General features: G+C 40.1%; 2 protein-coding genes across 6 annotated transcripts in view; both read right to left on the reverse strand.

Annotated features, from left to right (window-relative positions):
* The window catches only part of LOC124279187, a 68,497-nt gene that overhangs the window by 12,112 nt on the left and 37,972 nt on the right, over positions 1-18,413 (reverse strand). The window contains exon 1 of one of the 3 annotated variants that reach the window (XM_046714991.1): positions 3,210-3,371. The exons of the other annotated variants lie outside the window; for them this stretch is intronic. Coding sequence (XP_046570947.1) covers positions 3,210-3,351 — 142 coding nt within the window. The 5' untranslated portion in view covers positions 3,352-3,371. Of the gene's footprint in view, positions 1-3,209; positions 3,372-18,413 lie in introns of those variants that run through there. 3 annotated transcript variants of the gene reach the window in all.
* Positions 15,660-18,413, reverse strand: part of LOC124279186 — a 129,844-nt gene continuing 127,090 nt past the window's right edge. For all 3 annotated transcript variants that reach the window (XM_046714989.1, XM_046714986.1, XM_046714988.1), the window contains one exon: positions 15,660-16,401. In XM_046714989.1, coding sequence (XP_046570945.1) covers positions 16,118-16,401 — 284 coding nt within the window. In that variant the 3' untranslated portion in view covers positions 15,660-16,117. The remainder of the gene's footprint in view (positions 16,402-18,413) is intronic.

Here is an 18,413-nt window from a genome sequence, read left to right on the forward strand (position 1 = left end):
AGAGAATTTGCGATGCACTGAAACAAGAAGAATCCTGAGAAGTACGTCCCTAGGAATTCAGAATTATAATTGGTCTTAGATAAAATATGCTATTAAACCTATGCTACAGCAACGGTTAAGCCTGATATAAATCATACGTATATACATACATACATGATATATATGATGGGAAAGAAAATTGAAAACAAGAACTAAATTTTTTTAAACATAACAACATTTTAGATGTTTACGTAGCTTGGATGCAAATTCTGAAAGAAATCTTAATCTTTCTGACATATCAATTATTAAAATACCTGTTGACCTATTTCTGTTGATTGTTTCAGGTATCTCCTTTTTTTAAAACGAACTTGCATTGTTAGCAAGAGGTACCTGTTGATCCTGAATCGCAAGTTATCATATTGTAGCATGGTCCAGCATAAGGAAGGAATTATGGTAACTTCAAACACCACGATCTCTGCGATCGTATGGCCACACCTTCAACTGCAGCCAGGCCACCATCAGCTGGCAAGAACTTTCTGCTTCAGCCAGGCCACCATCAGCAAATTGATGAACCACTACCAGCAACCAGACCCAAGACCTCCCAAGTTCGAGAAGAACAATCCATACACAGTTCCTATTCTGCAGCCGTTACTCGAACAATTTCACAGTCTGTTCAGCACCATGTTCCATGTGCATGTGCATTGGTTGTCAGGCCGATTATACATGGACTGAAACCGAAGCTCCTAAACTAATTTCACTCTCTAACAATGCAGCAACAGTTACTGTTGTGGAATCGAGCAGTTCACAAACAACTCCCCACGATCTATCATCATCTCAGTCATGTAAAACAAGTGGTAAAAAACAAAACCAAACTAATCCCGGAATCGTCCCAAAAGCCCCAAAGTGGCAGGAGATCTAAAGGATCTGATAACAAGATCCAGTAATTCAACAAATACGGTTCACTTGAAGATATGGATGTGGTTGACATCAGTAGTCAGAGAACACATAGCCTGTCGCCCTCCAGGAAAGGGCGGGGCAGATCGCCAATTAATCCTCCTAAAAGGTAATGTCTTCACATATTCAAAAGTGGAACTGTAGAGGTCTCAGGAACAGTTATAATAATTACAGCTTTTAATCCAGGATTTCAGACCATCAGAACTATGTTTACAGGAAACATACCTGAAATCCACAGATAAATTTGATTTGAGGAATTATGATTCCTACCATCGTTTTTCTCCAGCTGGTGATAAGGCCACTGGGGATCTTCTATTCTGGTGAGTCGGGGCACGATACATAGCTCTATTTCACTGAATATCCCTCTTCAGGCCGTTGCTGTCCACGTGATACTACATGTTGTACTTACTCTCTGTTCACTTTATATACCACCATCCTCCTCTTTACAGCAATGTATCAGATGTTTTTGATCAGCTTCAAAACCTTGCATTATAATGGGAGATTTAAATGGTCATAACCCACTTTGGGGTAGTAACACCACCAATGCTAAGGGAAAGATACTCGAGGATTTCTTCTCTAATAATTATCAATGCAGTTTCAATGATGGCTCTGATACATATCTTCATTCTGAAACTGGTTCATACTCCTCTCTGGATCTATCTGTTGTGGACCCCAATTTACATAACGAATTTGAATGGTCAGTCCATGATGACCCTTGTGGAAGTGACCATTTTCCCACTATTCTTTCAGCCATAAACTCCAGTGATGCCCCACCCTCGTCAGGGTGGAATTTTAAAAAGGACGATTGGTCTTTATTCGAGACCTTATGCAATAACATATTAAAACCTGAATTATTTCTGAATGTTTCTGATCCTATTAAAGGAAGGCTAGGAAGAAGGCGGAAAAGTATTTCCGTCGACACCCAACAGTCCATAAGTTAAATCATTTTAAAATTTCAAATGCCAAGGCTCATGGCACTTTTAAACAAAATAAGCGACAGTCTTGGCAAAACTATATTTCTTAACTTAACTCACGAACACCTATTTCTAAGGTATGGAATGTGGTAAGGAAGATAAAAGGCAAAGGGTCGTTGTGTGCGTCATCTTAAGGATGGTGACACTCTTCTAACAGATAAATCTGATATTGCTAATTAACGTTAGTGAAAAGTTCCTCTTCATCGAATTATGTACCAATTATTCAGAAATGTAAAGATCAGAAAGAAAAAAATGAAACTAAATTTTACTTCAGACAATGGGGAGGATTATAATGAAATCTTTTCCATTCATGAGCTTCATACTGCTCTTGGGCAAGCTCATGATACTGCTTCTGGGCCCGATAATATATATTATCAGCCCCTTAAACATCTACCTGAATCATGTTTAGAAACATTATTGAATATATTTGACAATATCTGGACTTCTGGGAATTTCCCATCATCCTGGCGAAATGCCATTATCATTCCTATTCCAAACCTGGCCGGGATCTTACTGATCCATCTAATTATATACAGACCGATATCATTAACTAGCTGTGTTTGTAAGACAAGGGAACGTATTGTTAATAATCGTTTAATCTGGAACCGTGTGTGTGTGTGTGTGTGTGTGTGTGTGTGTGTGTGTGTGAAAGTACTGTAACATTGTTGTCCTCCTGGGAGGGTAAGTAAGTCCAAAGGCTTTCAAAGAACATTTAAACTTACCAACCTTTTTAGAACGTAGTATTTATGTGATTTTAATTTTGACTGATTTTTCCACAATCTCCAAGTGCTGAAGAGGTGTAAATCCTGCTAGAGTCCATGCAGGTAGCAAAGGTACTGTAAGTCCCCATGGTCCCTAGTATGGTGATCAGCCTCAGTTGCGGGTGATCTATAGCCCGGTTTTATATTGTATTGTTGTCTATAGTGATATCTATTTATGATAGCGTACTAGTTTTAAATTAAGAGCTGTGAGATTCTAGTAGTTTTACTGCCCTTCATTTTATTGTTTTTTTATATTGATATGAATAACATTGTTCTCGTCACGATATGGCTGAGATATTGCCAATGTGACGTTAAATCTTAACTCACTCACTTAGGCAAGCGAATTTGTTCATCCAGCAGAAACTGGGTACCCGGTGAAATAAGTCGTGAGACTATTAACCTTCTAGCGCCTCACAGGCAGCTTGGGTTATCCGGGGTAATAATGATAAGACTGTGTGCTTTTAGCAGGATATCTAGCCTGGAAAAGGCGAGTTATAAATATTCTCTTTTGATTGTAACGAGAACGTCAGTGATATATTACCTTGAATGAGGCCCCCTCTTCTGGGAAGCATATTGGTCAGTCTCGATGAAGATGGCAACTTGAAGTTGGCGGAAAATCTACGTCCTTCAAACGCAAACGCCGATTCTGTGGCGAGGAGCACGCAGAGCAATATCTTCTCCATGTCTACATGAATCGAGAGAATGCTGAAAGAGCTCATTGAGGTATTTATACATCTCATTTCACGTAACGTGATAGGTTATATGTATAGACTTTTGTTAAGAACGCACTCTGTCTCTGTGAACCAGCGAGTGTAACTGAACATAATAATGCCATATCATCCAATATTGTAATTCTATCGTTGTGGGATTTTTTATATTTACATCGACCGCGTTGAGAATGCCCGCTGAAGGCAGAGTTACCTGCCGATATTAGTTCTTGTCATGCATTGATAAATATGTTTTGTATATCTTCAAGGCTGTGTAGTATATATGTGTTGCCAGCTTCAACAAAACAATGAATTATATGGTTGATGGAATCGACTTGGCTATAGCCTTTGTGATTGTATTTCTCAATGTATTTCTCAAGACGATATTAGTATGTTCTTGTGACATATGAGACCGATTCTTATCACCTTGAAGAATCTACGTTTTTTTCCCACCATTGAAATGAACCTTATTTCGGAATTACGTTTCTACTCATATGCGGTATTTCGTTAAATATTCGTACCAGCTGCAATGCAAGTCCATCATATAAATATTTCTGTGGTATCAATCATAAACTCTGTCAAAAAAGAAACGCAACCCCTGTCCTCAGATATGAAAAATTCGTTTGAATGAAGTTATTGCTTCCAAACTAAATTTTATTCGAATGTATTGAAATGATACACGTAATTAATGAAGATTACCATCCAAACAACTGCATTTGTACGCATAAGTGTATTTTATTGCTTATTCCGTCACAACGCATGAAATGACCCTCATGGTGACTTCGCACAAAAAAAACACATGCAAATCATGAAAATGGCAGTTAATGTAGGGGTGTATAAAAGCCCATGTGCTTTCGTATTATATTCATTCATTTGTCGCCGAAAAGCTGTGTTAAAAATGCCACGATTGAGTGCTGCCGACCGAAATATCGCCATTGGTCGTGTTCAAGCCGGAGAAAGTTTTGGAACTGTTGCACGGCACCTAAATGTTCACAAAACAACGATATCCCGACTTTGGAGCCGCTACAACAACTTCAATTTGACCAACGATCGCCCGAGAAGTGGAAGGCCAAAAATCACGACCCCCCCCTTCAAGATCGGTACATCCGGGTCCATCACCTGCGTAATCGGCATGCCCTACCAACCGTCACTGCCACACAAATACCAGGTTTGAGGAGAGTGTCAGCTCAGACGATTAGGAACCGTCTGAAAGAAGCGGGTTAACGTGCCTGTAGACCAGTTGTTGGACCTGTACTACGCCCCCTACATCTCCGCCGACGACTCAGGTGGTGCAACAACGTAAGGATATGGACTTTACAAAACTGGAGGCGCATCTGGTTTTCTGATGAATCCCGTTTTCTTTTGCAACGTCACGACGGAAGAAAACGTGTGTATAGGAGACGTCATGAACGTTTTGCGCCCATCTGCGTCCGACAGGGGGACAGATTTGGCGGAGAAAGCGTTATGGTTTGGGGATCCATCTCATACAACCAGAAATCAGACTTGGTGATCGTTGAAGGGAACCTGACAGCCCAACGTTACATCAACCACGTATTACAGCCTCACCTTCTCCCGATTATTGACCAACAGACACAGATTTTTCAACCAGACAACGCCCGGCCTCATACTGCACGTGCAACAATGAACTTTCTGCAGAATTCCAACGTCAATGTTTTGCCATAGCCCTCTAAATCACCAGACCTCAACCCTATTGAACACCTGTGGGATACTCTGGGTCGACGCGTACGTCAACGTCAGCCGCCGCCACAGACGCTACAACAGCTCGGCGTTGCACTGCAGGAGGAGTGGAGAGCCATTCCCCAGGAAAGAATCCGGCGTCTTATCCGTTCTTGTCCAAGGAGATGCCGTGCAGTGATTGCAGCTCGTGGTGCTCATACGAGATACTGAGAAAGACGCCCCCCCTGGTGACAAACTGGTGTCTGTGAGATGACTTTTGAAATGACAATTTTAAACATGCCCATCTTGGTTATTATTCTGCCAAATTTCAGACTTCTGTCTTAAATAATAAAAATGCTGTGTCGTCTTAAAACTTCAGATCAAAATCTCTAAAATACAGGGGTTGCGTTTCTTTTTTGACAGAGTTTATTTGGAAAATATGCCTGTGGAGGTCTGTAACTGACTTAAAGCAGCAAGTTATACTTCAAGAGAGATTCTATGCATGTGATATATATGAATGGTTCAACTTTGCTATTCTCCATAGTTTCTAAGGAGCGCCGGGGTAGCCTAATGGTTAAATAGTTCGCTCGTCACGCCGAAGACCCGGGTTCGATTCCCCGCATCGGTACAATGTATGAAGCCCATTTCTGGTGTCCCGCCGTGATATTGCTGGAATATTGCTAAAAGCGGCGTAAAACCATACTCACTCACTCACTCAATAGTTCTAAACGATTCGAAACATACAACCTCCATCGAAAAGATCATTGTTTTATATAAAGTTTGTGCAAGCGTCATATATACAGTTTGCTTTGACATTTGACGTATTTATGGGTTTTTTTACGTTTTTAATCGAACCATTAAATGAACGACTTAAAAATGAACGAACGAATCACATTTGATCATATTTGATCTGCCCTACCACTTGAGGAATAAAGTATGTTCTGTCTGTGTCAATCATGTCACTCCACCAAGTGACGTTATACAGTCCGCACTAGAATTCCTTGTTTGAGAAACATTTTACTGCACGAATTGTTTAGACGAGAAGTTTCCTGAGTGTTACCACAGTGAGGGATGAAGATTTTGTTATTCACCATTGCCTAAGTCTGTAGTGAGATACACGTGTAAAAACATAGATAGATGGAAAAGGTTGAGTATGTGGAGTTATCTCCCTTAGCCCAATGAATGCATGCTTGTGGCTGGGAAGACTGGGTGTTTGCGGGGTTTTGACATGTAAAATGGCAGCCTCCATGTCTGTAGACACGCGCCAGACAATAAGCCATGACGACCTGTATACAGCCTTGTAAATAATTGCACATGGTGTCAGAAGTCGGAGGGTGATGCATAAACATTTTCTAGAACCAGAATCAAGCTTCCAGAAAATATGTCAAATCCGTGAGGCGTAAGTTGAGTTAAACATTCATCTTTGAATAATTGACAGGACAGGGCGCGAAACAGAATGGCGACAATCCAATTTCAGCAACCAAGTCCGTTCGACTTTAAGTGTCCGGAAAATTGGCCACAGTGGAAAAAAAGGTGTGAAAGGTTCAGGCAGTCATCGAAATTAATGGACGAAGATAAAGCTCGCCAGGTGAACACACTCGTATATACTATGGGTCCAGAAGCTGAAGAGATATTTTCGTCATTCAGACTATCACGTGGTGATGGTAAGGACTATGACAAGGTGATGGGCAGGTTTGACTTGTTCTTCGTTTTTCGGAGGAATGTTATTTGTGAACGAGCTAAGTTCAATTCCCGGAAACAAGCAGAAGGAGAACCAGTGGACATTTACATCACTGATTTATATTCACTAGCGGAATACTGTGAATATCAAGTTCTGAAGATGAGATAATTTGTGATAGAATTGTGGTAGGGTTGTGTGACACAAAACTGTCAATGAAACTGCAGTGAGATCCAACACTGACATGAGAATCGGCAGTAAATCAAGCGAGACAGTCAGAAAGTGTGAAACGTCAACAAAAGGTTATGAGAAAGAACTTCCAGAATACAAAATCCGAAAGTCAGCTTGATGCTATTCAGAAGAGGTCAAAAAGTGTTAAAGGCACACAACCACACTACCAAAAGAACTTTCAGAAGAAAGGTCCAGGTAAACAGAAGGCTAACTTCAATCAGACTAAAGGTAACAAAGCCACGTCAGATTGTTCAAGATGTGAGGTTCAATGTATCCCAAGGCATTGGGCGATAGTATGCAGATCGTGTAGGTCTGTGAATGAAATTGCAGATAACATATCGTACCAAGAAGATCAAGGAGCTACATTCCTGGGATCACTTGATGCTGGGTTGCAACGGTGAGACCAGACCCATCTACACTGAACTTTAAGATTGACACATGGGCAGATGTCACAGTGATTTCCAAAGATGATTTCGGAAAGATTTCCGAAAGTACTGGGATGGTTCTTCCAACTTCTAACAGACAACTGTTAGGCCCTCAATGTAGTAAACTAACTGTGTGTGGGAAAGGCAAGAAATTGTATGTTGCTGATAAACTGTATTCACCATTACTTGGCCGACCTGCAATTGAAGCTTTGGGGCTTGTGACTAAGTTGGACTCTGTGGACTCAAACGTTTACACAAAAGACGCCTATAGAGAAGGTATCCAAAGTTGTTTACTGGCTAGGGTAAAATGGATCCGGAGTACAAGTTGAACTTAAACGAGTAGGACTGCACAGTATTACGGGTATACCGGTAGACCGACACAGATTTATTTGTTCAATTTTAACCCATTCAACACTACACATAAGACTTCCGCCCGTACACCCTCTAAATTGTAATTGTGAGGAAAAAGATGTATGTATATTCAGGTAATATGGGTGGCAGTGGTGGGTGGGGATTGGGCGGAAGTCTTTCCAAATGATTGGCAACGGGTCAGCTTAAAAAATGTCAAAGAGTAAAGTATGGACGTTTCGAGGAAATCATTAAAATTGAATAAACTAATGAATAAAATCAACAGTTTTCATAAAAGTTGTCAAACGTACATCTAAGTTACTATTTCCATCTTTTCATGCGATCATGTTATGTAAGTCAAATGACATCTCGACTTGGATCTTCATGCTCGAACACATGTTAAATGAGAAAATATTTGCATAAAGAATGGTTGTTATAGGTCGCACGATACGTCAAATAAGTTCCATAATTTACATATATATGGCGATGTGTTGCTTAACACGTCAGAATATCATTATTGTACCCAAAACGTTTGTCTAACAGTTTTCGTTCATGAAGACGGTATCCATTGCTATAATATGATTGGCTTACGAGCATGATTTTTACCAATCACTAACTTTATAGCAGATTGTGGCGAAAAAGCGTTATTAGAAGCCAATCTTTATCCAATAAAACCCCTTATTACAAATGCGAAAATACTCCTAGCAAGGTTAGTGTGATATTATGGATGATTAGAGCTTTGGAACAATACCCGCCATCAAATACATCTTCTAGAGTGTTGTTCATACGGAGCTTCGAAAACGGAGGCATTTCCCAATGTTGTGTCATGTTACCGGATGAAAAGCCACGGTTATCGGGAAATAGGCGACCATTCATATTATTAAATTTATCTTTATATAATAATTTTCTGATTACGTAAAAATTAAAATATAAAAGAAATAGGTAAGAAGATATTATGGCATCTCACAAATGGATTAAAATTGCGGGAGTTTACGTCTCCTTCGTGGTTTATATGGACATTTTAACTGTGTTAATTTGTATTACTGTTAGAAATGAATTTATTTAAGATGTATTATTTGAATACTATGATAAACAGACCTTTGGTATTTATCAACAGTTGGATAGGCCTAAAAATATTAAATGGTGTATGACATAGCAATAATGTTTCACGACCTGTTTTTTTTCCTTCAAACGTAGGCTTCTATCTTATAAGGTTATGTTTCTCATCGTCCTTTTTTCTATTATTCTAGTCAGTCTAAAGAAAGTGTACTTTACCTGATACAGAATGACTTTTGCCCATCGTGAGTGTTTTGTTAAATCATTTCTTTATGTGAATGTGTACTAAACGTCATTCATGATATAGGTGATGTTCATAATACTTTTATTCAAAGACAAAGGTCTATAAATCATTGTTTTGATTAGAATGTGCACTTCAAGATCATGTCACAAGGTTGTGACTTCAATTACATTTTTCTTGAGTAATACAGATGTGTACAGTAAATTCTTTAACTCTTTAACTTATTTGAAATTCAACATCCTTTGCTGTCGAAAGACGTTAAAGTATATAAATAGTATGGGTGGGTCGAAGGAGGACATGGTACATGTAAGCTGGTTTCAGCTGAATTTGTCATACATATGAAATGAGAAATCATACAGTTATCTACGTTAACTTTCCTTTGGACAGCAGTTACAATTAAAAGAAAGACTTGTGGAAAGATTTTTAATAGTAAAGCGTAGGGCTAGTAACTTTTGGAATGGACTAGACATACAAAATCCACTAGCCCGGGGGGCCAGTTCAATTGTTTAGTGAGTGTCGACCCCTTTTTTTTCAAACTAAAAGTATAAACAGAAGAATGTTCTGGATTTTCATTTTTGTCACTTTGAAAGAAGCTAAACAATGCACAATGGTTACTCACATATACTGTGATTCAGTTTGAAGGTAAAAGAATATTACCAAGTGGACAGATCTCAATAACTGTTCTTTCACAATATATTGCAATACGTATCGCAATACAGAAGAGTGTATCGCAATATATCGCAATACAAAATGTTGGGAGATACACAGCCCTATAAACGAGATACCAAACCATTTGCATTGTCAACGCTAAGAAGAATTGCTCTAACATTTCTTGATCCAGTCAAAGAAGAACTAGACAGAATGGAAAATCTAGGCGTTTTCTCTCGTGTGGAGGAACCAACTGATTGGTGTGCCGATATGGTTGTGAGTCCAAAACTAGGTTCGCATCTGTGTTGATTTTACTAAACTCAGTGAAGCAGTTCGTCGAGAAAATCATCCGCTACCTACTGTTGAGCAGACTCTTGAACATTTATCAGGTGCAAAGTATTTCACCAAACTTGATGCCAATTCTTGGTTCTGTCAAGTGCCCTTAGCTAAAGAATCAACCCTGTTAACCACCTTCATTACACCATATGGGAGGTTCTGTTATAACAGGTTACCTTTTAGCATTTCATCAGCTCCTGAGTTGTTTCAAAGACGTATGTCTCAAGTCCTTGGAGGCTTGAAGGTGCCTGTCAGATGGGTGATGTTCTTGTGTCGGGTACAACAGTTAAAGAACATGACACCCGTTTAGAACATGTTCTAAGGAAGATACAGGATGCTGGTATTACACAAGTGCAGAAGAGTGCCAGTTTTTTAAGACTTCTGTTAAATTCCAGGGACATGTTATTGATACTTCAGGTGTGAGTGCAGATCCTGAAAAAGTGAAGGACGTCTAAGATACATCTGATCCAACTTGTACATCAGATGTGAGGAGATTCCTAGGAATGGTGAACCATCTGAGTACGTTTTCACCATGTTTGGCTGAGAAAACTAAACCTATCAGAGACCTGTTGAAATTTGATTCTGTGTGGTGTTGGGATCAGCCTCAGAAGAAAGCTTTCGGGGAAGTGAAGAAAGAACTGAGTTCGACTCCTGTATAAGCGCATTACGACTGTGCTAAGCCAACTAAAGTATCATCGGATGCTTCATCCTATGGACTTTGTGCAGTTGCAGTGTCATGGAGACAATTGGAGACCAGTCGCATATGCCTCTCGTTCTCTCACCCCAACAGAACAGAGATATACTCAAGTTGAAAGGAGACCCTGGCAGTCACGTGGACGTGCGAGAGATTCTCGACCTACTTGCTTGGACTCGAATTCAGTATTGAAACAGATCATAAGCCTTTGATTGTTTTGCTGGGTTCAAAGGAGCTAGACGTGTTACCCTCAAGGATACAACGTTTGCGAATAAGGCTCATGAGATTTAAGTACAGTATGTGCTTTGTTCCTGGCAAGAATCTTGTTGTGACAGACGCCTTGCCGCGTGCACCTTCCAAAAGTCGATGTTTAACTTGTGAAGAGTTTCAGTCTGAAACTGATGCGTATGTGGAAAGTGTGATTGACTCTCTACCAGCTACAGAGGAACGCATCGAAGAACTGAAATCCAAACTCTTGCAAGATGAAGTGTGCATTCAGTTAATGTCCAACTGCAGGAATGGCTGGCCTGAAAGAGGAAAACTCAATGGTGCTATCAAACCATTCTATGCTGTCAGAGATGAACTCGAAAAAGGGCTCTTGCTGAGAGGATGTAGACTCGTAATTCCTATGTCCATGCGCTTTGAGATGCACAGGACATCAGGGTATCGTGAAATGCATCGAACGAGCTAAGCAGTCTGTGTGGTGGCCAGTCCTTTCAAAGCAGTTGGGAGACTGTGGTAAATGTATCATGGAGAGACCTAACCGTTCTGAGCCAGTGTTGACTTGAGCGGCCATGGCAAAAAGTCGGTATGGACTTGTTCATGCTGAAAAACAAGAACTACCTAATAGTTATCGACTATTTTTCACGGTATGTTGAAATAGCTTTGCTGGTTTCAACTTCAGCTCAGACAGTGAAAAATCACTTGAGCTCGATATTCGCGAGACATGGTATCCCTGAGCTGGTGGTATCAGACAATGGCCTACAGTTTTCTTGTTCTGTGTTTGCAGACTTTGCTAAAGACTACGGGTTTACTCATGTCACAAGTAGCCAACTGCTTCCTCAAAGCAATGGAGAAGCGGAGAGGGCAGTTCAGTCTGTGAAATCTCTCTTGAAGAAGTCTGACGACCCTTATCTTGCCTTTCTCTCGTACTGTACAACATTGGTATAGACCTGCAGAGTTACTGATGGGACGACGCCAGAGAACAACGGTGCCAGTAGATCCTAGATCACTTATCCGTATTTGCCAGAGCTTACTTGTGTTCAATCAAGAGATCGAGCGCTGAAAGATGCTCAGAAGTCTAACGTCATCATGCTGTTGAACTTCCTGATTTAAAAGGAGGTCAGGCATTGTTGGGCAAGGGTTTGGGCCCAGCTATTCTGATGGAAAAATGTGAGCAACCACGCTCATATGTGGTTGAAACACCACGAGGAACCTATAGGAGAAACCGACAACATCTTTCTCTTTTGACTCTACAACGTGACTCTCAACCAACAGAAGTTCCAGGGAAAACATTCTCTTTGTACTTCGAGGTCATGGAGGACAGTTAATCCTCCAAATAGTCTTGATTTGTGATTTGTTTGAACTGGAAGATACTCAAAGAGGTTTATCAGAGTGTATTTAAAGGACCGTTCAAAAGTGTTCTAAGAACTGCTCCTAATTGGTACATTACTTTTATAAAGAAAAGGGAATGTGGAGTTATCTTCCTTAGACCAATGAGTGCATGCTTGTGGCTAGGTAGACCGTGTGTTACATCCGGGGTTTTGACATGTAGCCAGGCAATAAACCATGACGGCCTGTATACAGCCTTGTTAAGTAATTGCACAGAGTACAAATGTTGCATTTGTGACTTTAATTACGTATAGACTATACGGCCTGATAAACACAGAATGCATGTGAGTCCAATGTGCTATTCCAATACTATCACAGACATTATTTACGAACCACACTCAAATATGGTGATACCATGCGAAGCTATATGTCACAAACACATGCAAAGGCAAGACAGAAGTGCAGTTCAAGAAGACGTCAACACAGAGTACAACTCGGTCCCCCCAAAAAGGATGTAATTATAGGTCTGATGTTGATGTACAATTTTAGAATTGATATCCAGTTTACTCGTCACCCAACATACTGATTGAAGTTTTACGTGCTGCAACATTTACCTTTTACACATTCAGTTTTGCCAGTTCGAGTCTCCAGACACATGTTTGGGCATGTCTTCAACTGACAGGGGTCAGCTCGGACCTAAGACATGAGCATGTCTTGACCATCCATTCGTTTATTTCTCTAGCCAATGTGTATACACATTCTAGTACAGATGCTTGGAATCTCATTATGCAGATAGTGATCATAATGAACGAGTGCATCATCAGGGTGCAACATCGAAATCATATGGATTCAGAGCTGGAGGTTAGGAAAAGGCGGGAGTTAGAAGTCAACGTTTGGGGAAATGGTTTCTAGGCCTCATAGAAGCAGGGAGAGAATTCCAAACTGTAACTCCAGCATCAGTGTATGTTATGTGATCAAAGGACTTTCCATTGGACATGTGTAAGTAGATGTTGATTCTCTGACCAATGGGTTCCGGATGGAATGAATGGGTTTATTAGTTCAAAGTTATCGAAATTAATTCCAGTCAGGCATTGAAAGTGACACAGTTAAACTTGTATTCTCTCTTTGCCGTGACAGGCATCCGATGCAAAACTTTCAGACCTGGGTTGGCATGCTGATGTTTGTGTATTAAAGATATGATACATGTAAACGTGCCCTGATTTCTTGCAATGTTTGGAACTGCAAGTCAGTAAGACCTAGCCAGCTTTGGCGAAAGAGATTCAAATAAGTGAGACTGAGGAAAGAGAAGAAAGTAACAGACTCTGCAGAGGTCACCACTCTGTGACACCAGGGACAGATCTGTCTCCAGGTATATTTCCAATACTTAAATGATCTGTATTAGAAATTTGACTATACACATGTTTTCACACAAGCACACACACACACACACACACACACACACACACTCACACACACATACCTGAACACAAAAGCAAACAAGCAGCATTGGCTAAGTCCTTATCTCCAACGAAGTGTTGTGCCTCAGTCGTAATCGTATCATGATCAACTTCTGATGGATGACAAGTGATGGTCGGAATAGCATAGTCAAGAGATCTACAGAAGCCACATTTGTCTAGGCTATATAACTTGATGCTTAATGTATGTTCTTAAAGACTATCAAACTATATGTCTGGCAGTTGACAAATAACCGCATCGAATGTGAGGCACGGTATTGAAAGTAGGAACATACTCCCACTATTAACAAAACGCCACTACGTCATGTGCCTTTGAAAGCTATATTAGCTAACAACTGAAAACATGTTCTATGTGGATCAACATTAAATTAAAACTGAGATGCTGCAGACAACAGACAAATATGCGTCCTTTTCACGATATCGCCTATTTATGTTCATTTTAACCGTCTGTGTTAACGTGATTGTGTTTGACACTTGCAGCGAGCGATTTGAAAAGAAATCAAATCGCAATTAAAGCGTCTCAGATTTCAAATTGGCATAAGTGGCAACTCAAAGAATAAAACTTCTTCGTATCATAGACTCAGCTTAAATGTGTCTTTCGACCATATTACCACAAAAATGCCATATGACAGCAAAGATACACATACACTGATTCTGCAGATAAACGAGTGAGTGAGTGAGTTTAGTTTTACGCCGCACTCAGCAATGTTCCAGCTATATGGCAGCGGTCTGTAAATAATCGAGTCTGGACCAGACAATTCAGGGATCAACAGCATGAGCATCGATCTACGCAATTGGGAAACGATGACATTTGTCAACCAAGTCAGCGAGCCTGACGATCCGATCCCGTTAGTCGCCTCTTACGACAAGCATGGGTTATTGAAGATCAGTTCTAACCCGCACCTGGGCGGTGGGGTAGTCTAGTGGTTAAAGCGTTGGCTCGTCACGCCGAAGACCCGGGTTCGAATCCCCACATGTGTTCAATGAGTGAAGCCCATTTCTGATGTTCCCCGCCGTGATATTGCTGGAATATTGCTAAAAGCGGCGTAAAACCAAACTCAGTCAATCAGTCCGTCAGTCTAACCCGGACCTTCACGGGTTGCAGATAAACCAGTTATTGTTCACTGTGAGTGATGTTAAATATTTATAACTATTCATTCCTCGATCATTCAAATTAATTATCATACGACTACTGTTTTGTTTGGCTTACTTTTTGTAAGCCCTTTAACAACTCTGAACATGTACATGTATACTGAATACATTCCTATATACTTTTTCTACTCCATGTCGGGGAGTATGAATGGTTCAGTCCAAATTCTGATTTGTAACTTCCAATATCTTCAGACGTTTATCTGCCAGCCCACTGAGTTGGTAAGGGCATCGATCCATCGACCTCCCTCCTGAAGACTATCCCACCAGGCTATAGTGGCAGCGTGGGGATCGAACCATCGAACTTCCAATCTCTGGGTAGACATCTTTCTGTCAGCATACGAATGCAGCGACGGGATGCCATAGTCGGGGATCGCACCGCCGACATTCAGCTCTCTAGGCAGTCTATATCCCAGCCCATTTTACCAGCGTGGGTATCGAACAATCGCGATTTTTGACAAAAGTGAAAACAGCATATATATCAATGCTGAATGAGTGATTGAGTGTGTTAATATTCATCGTCACATCGGCAATATTTCAGCCATATCGTGACGTCAACAATTAATTCTGTATTAGAGAACAATAAAAGTAGAAATTAAAATCCTGTTGACAAAGAACAGTAAAACTACCAGTGTATCACATATATTAAAGTGAAACTAGCATGTTATCATAAAACGATATTTTCAAAGAGAACAGTACAATATAAAACCAGGCTATGGATTCCCAACAACTGAAGCCAGAGCACATATATCAACACTGAACACAACAATGTAGCAACTGATACCGTATCTTTTTATTGTTGTTCATTCATTACTGTTCATCTTACAAAGACTGACTAACACTCTCTCCATCACAGTATATGTAGCACAGGTCTGTGAACAATCGAGATAAACCAATAATTGATACTGTGAGCAACGACCATAGAGGGAAGAGGGCCCATGGGATAATAAAGCATTAACTAATCTTATATAAAGTAAGCATTATCACTAAAGAGAGACAAGGAATGTACAGACGCCACTTTGAACAGTTGTCCAGTTATATCAGAGCCCGTCACCTCTATATTGAAAGAAGACTTGAATATACAGGTCTCAGATCTAAAACGCTTTGCTTAAACCCTAGAGCTGGAATACTCGGCTGATAGGCATGATAGTACAGACAAAACTGCTTACGTTAGCACAGTGGATGAGGACAGAAATCAACTGGGCCAGTTTCGTATTTGTAACGCAATCAGTTCTAGATGTTACACTTGGGGACATCACACTTTTCCCAGCGTGTATCTTCATCCGTTGTGAAACACCATAACATCCCTGAATTATCTGCGTCACGGCAGTAGTTAGCAGATTCTTCGGCAGTTTGGTGTGAGTCAAATTCTGGGATCCGGAACCTCTTGTCTTCCCTCATAACGTGTGCGTGTGGCGTCTGAGAATCCCATCGCTGACACACCTTGCCGGTTGTGGTTGTTGATAGAGTTCCGGTGTACAACACACTTCCAGATCTTACCGTCCAGCAGCCAGATACTGCCAAGAAACATGAAATAGTGGATAAATAGAGCCATACCAATCATCACGAGTGTAACTGAGCAAGGGAAATCGATGAGGAATAGGGCCATTTAGGGGGTATTATGCCCTTCTATTTCTTTTTCTAGTTGAGGTAGTAGCAGTCGTAGCGGTATTGGTAGCTTTAGTAGTAGCAGTAATTGTAGTAGTTGTCATTGCAGTAATAGTAATGACAGAATAAGTAGTAGTAGTAGTAATCAAAAACTTATATACTCAGCAGCAAAATAAACGTCAGTACGAATTCAAAATTAGATAGGGACTGTAATCAAATCATTATAGAAATGGACATAATAAGCGGATCAAAAACATTTTTTGTGTACATTATCTTGACACATCAATGAATAACTCAGCACAATTTCAACAATTTCAAGACATTACTTGAACGTTTGCGACGTTTGCGACCATCACGAGCGGCAATAACTGCAGCTCGGCTATTATGCATGGAGTACACCAGTCGATTGATAAAGACCATTAGCACCTTGATCCACACTCTGAGAAAGGCCTGGCGCTATAAATCGGCTGTGTTCGGCCTTGGTATGACATTACTCAGTCTCCTCTGAATTTCATCCCAAAGATGTTCAATTGGGTTTAAATCAGGACTAAGGTCTGGCCACTGCATAATGTTGACACCATTCTGCTGTAGGAAGCCCTGTATATCTCTGGCAGTATGGGCCCGGGCGTTATCATTTAGAAATTGTTGTTCCGCTGCCGATCGAATCTAGTCCTACCTAGGTGTTGTCAGTGTGCATGGAATTAATAAACGAAGTTAAAAGGTGAGTTTTTGCTGTCTTGGCTGATCCATGATTTTGAGTTGCATGAAAAACATTGAGAACACCGTACCATCTCCAAGACCAGGTAGCGTTTCTGAGACCATTTCCTGGGCTCCATTCTGAGTTTGGGAAGGAATGTCTTTGCTCAGGTAAAGTTGGAGATGTCAAAATTATACAATCAAAACAATTAATGAGTTTACAGTTATTCGTTTCTGCGAAGGAAAATTCCAAACGGACGTTTCTTTTGCTGCTTAGTGTATTATTAATCAGACTTAAATTGTAATAAAACGTAAATTGTAATACTTGCAGCAAATTGTAATAGCCCTTGACGTAAATTGTAATAATTTTAGTTGCGGCAAAGTGTTATACATATTTACATAAATTGTAATAACAGTTTTTAATCGTTCGTTTTTCGTTGCCTTTCATACATCATATAAGCTTGTTAGGGTGATAACTTGAGACAGAAAGGGTGGATTTTGTTCAAATTTGGTACCAAGGTGTCGTGGCGAGATTCACTGACACCAGTTGAAGTTAGTGACGAAGAGATAATTTGCAAGGTCACAGCAGAAATCTGAGGGTTTTGCCGATATAAAGATTGTTAGCACGATAACACAAGTAAGAATTGACAAATTTTGCTTAAAAGTAGTACCCAGGTGCTTTGCCAGGATGTGCGGACACCAGTTGAATTGGGCGACCTTCAGATTGATAAATACTTATGGAAAATATCATTACCGTAGTATCAATGGTGTGTATCGACGTAAATTGTAATAACGCGGTAAAATGTAATAAACTGCGGCAAATTGTAGTAACACTGCTGTAAATTGTAATAACGCGCTAAATTGTAATAAAAACTGCGCTAAATTGTAATAACTACACTGCGGTAAATTGTAATTAAAAACTGCGGCAAATTGTAACAACTTAAACTGCGTTAAATTGTAATAACCAGTACGGTAAATTGTAATAAAATACATCTTATTGCCTATTATGAACGGAAACATTCAGGATGTTAAAATGTGAGACTAAGCTTTATAAAAATCAGATCCAGGACTTTGAAAACATTGGCATCTCTGAGTCCTTCTAATTTAGAAAAAGAAAGTGGAATTCCAGCTTTATAAAAATCACAACCCGTACTTTTAAACATCGGCAGGACCGAACATTGCAACAAACTGCGGCAAATTGTAATCACAGGTGCGTTAAATTGTA

The sequence above is a fragment of the Haliotis rubra genome, unplaced genomic scaffold, assembly GCF_003918875.1.
Source record: "Haliotis rubra isolate DU_JTF1 unplaced genomic scaffold, ASM391887v1 Scf248, whole genome shotgun sequence".
Lineage (NCBI taxonomy): Eukaryota > Metazoa > Mollusca > Gastropoda > Lepetellida > Haliotidae > Haliotis > Haliotis rubra.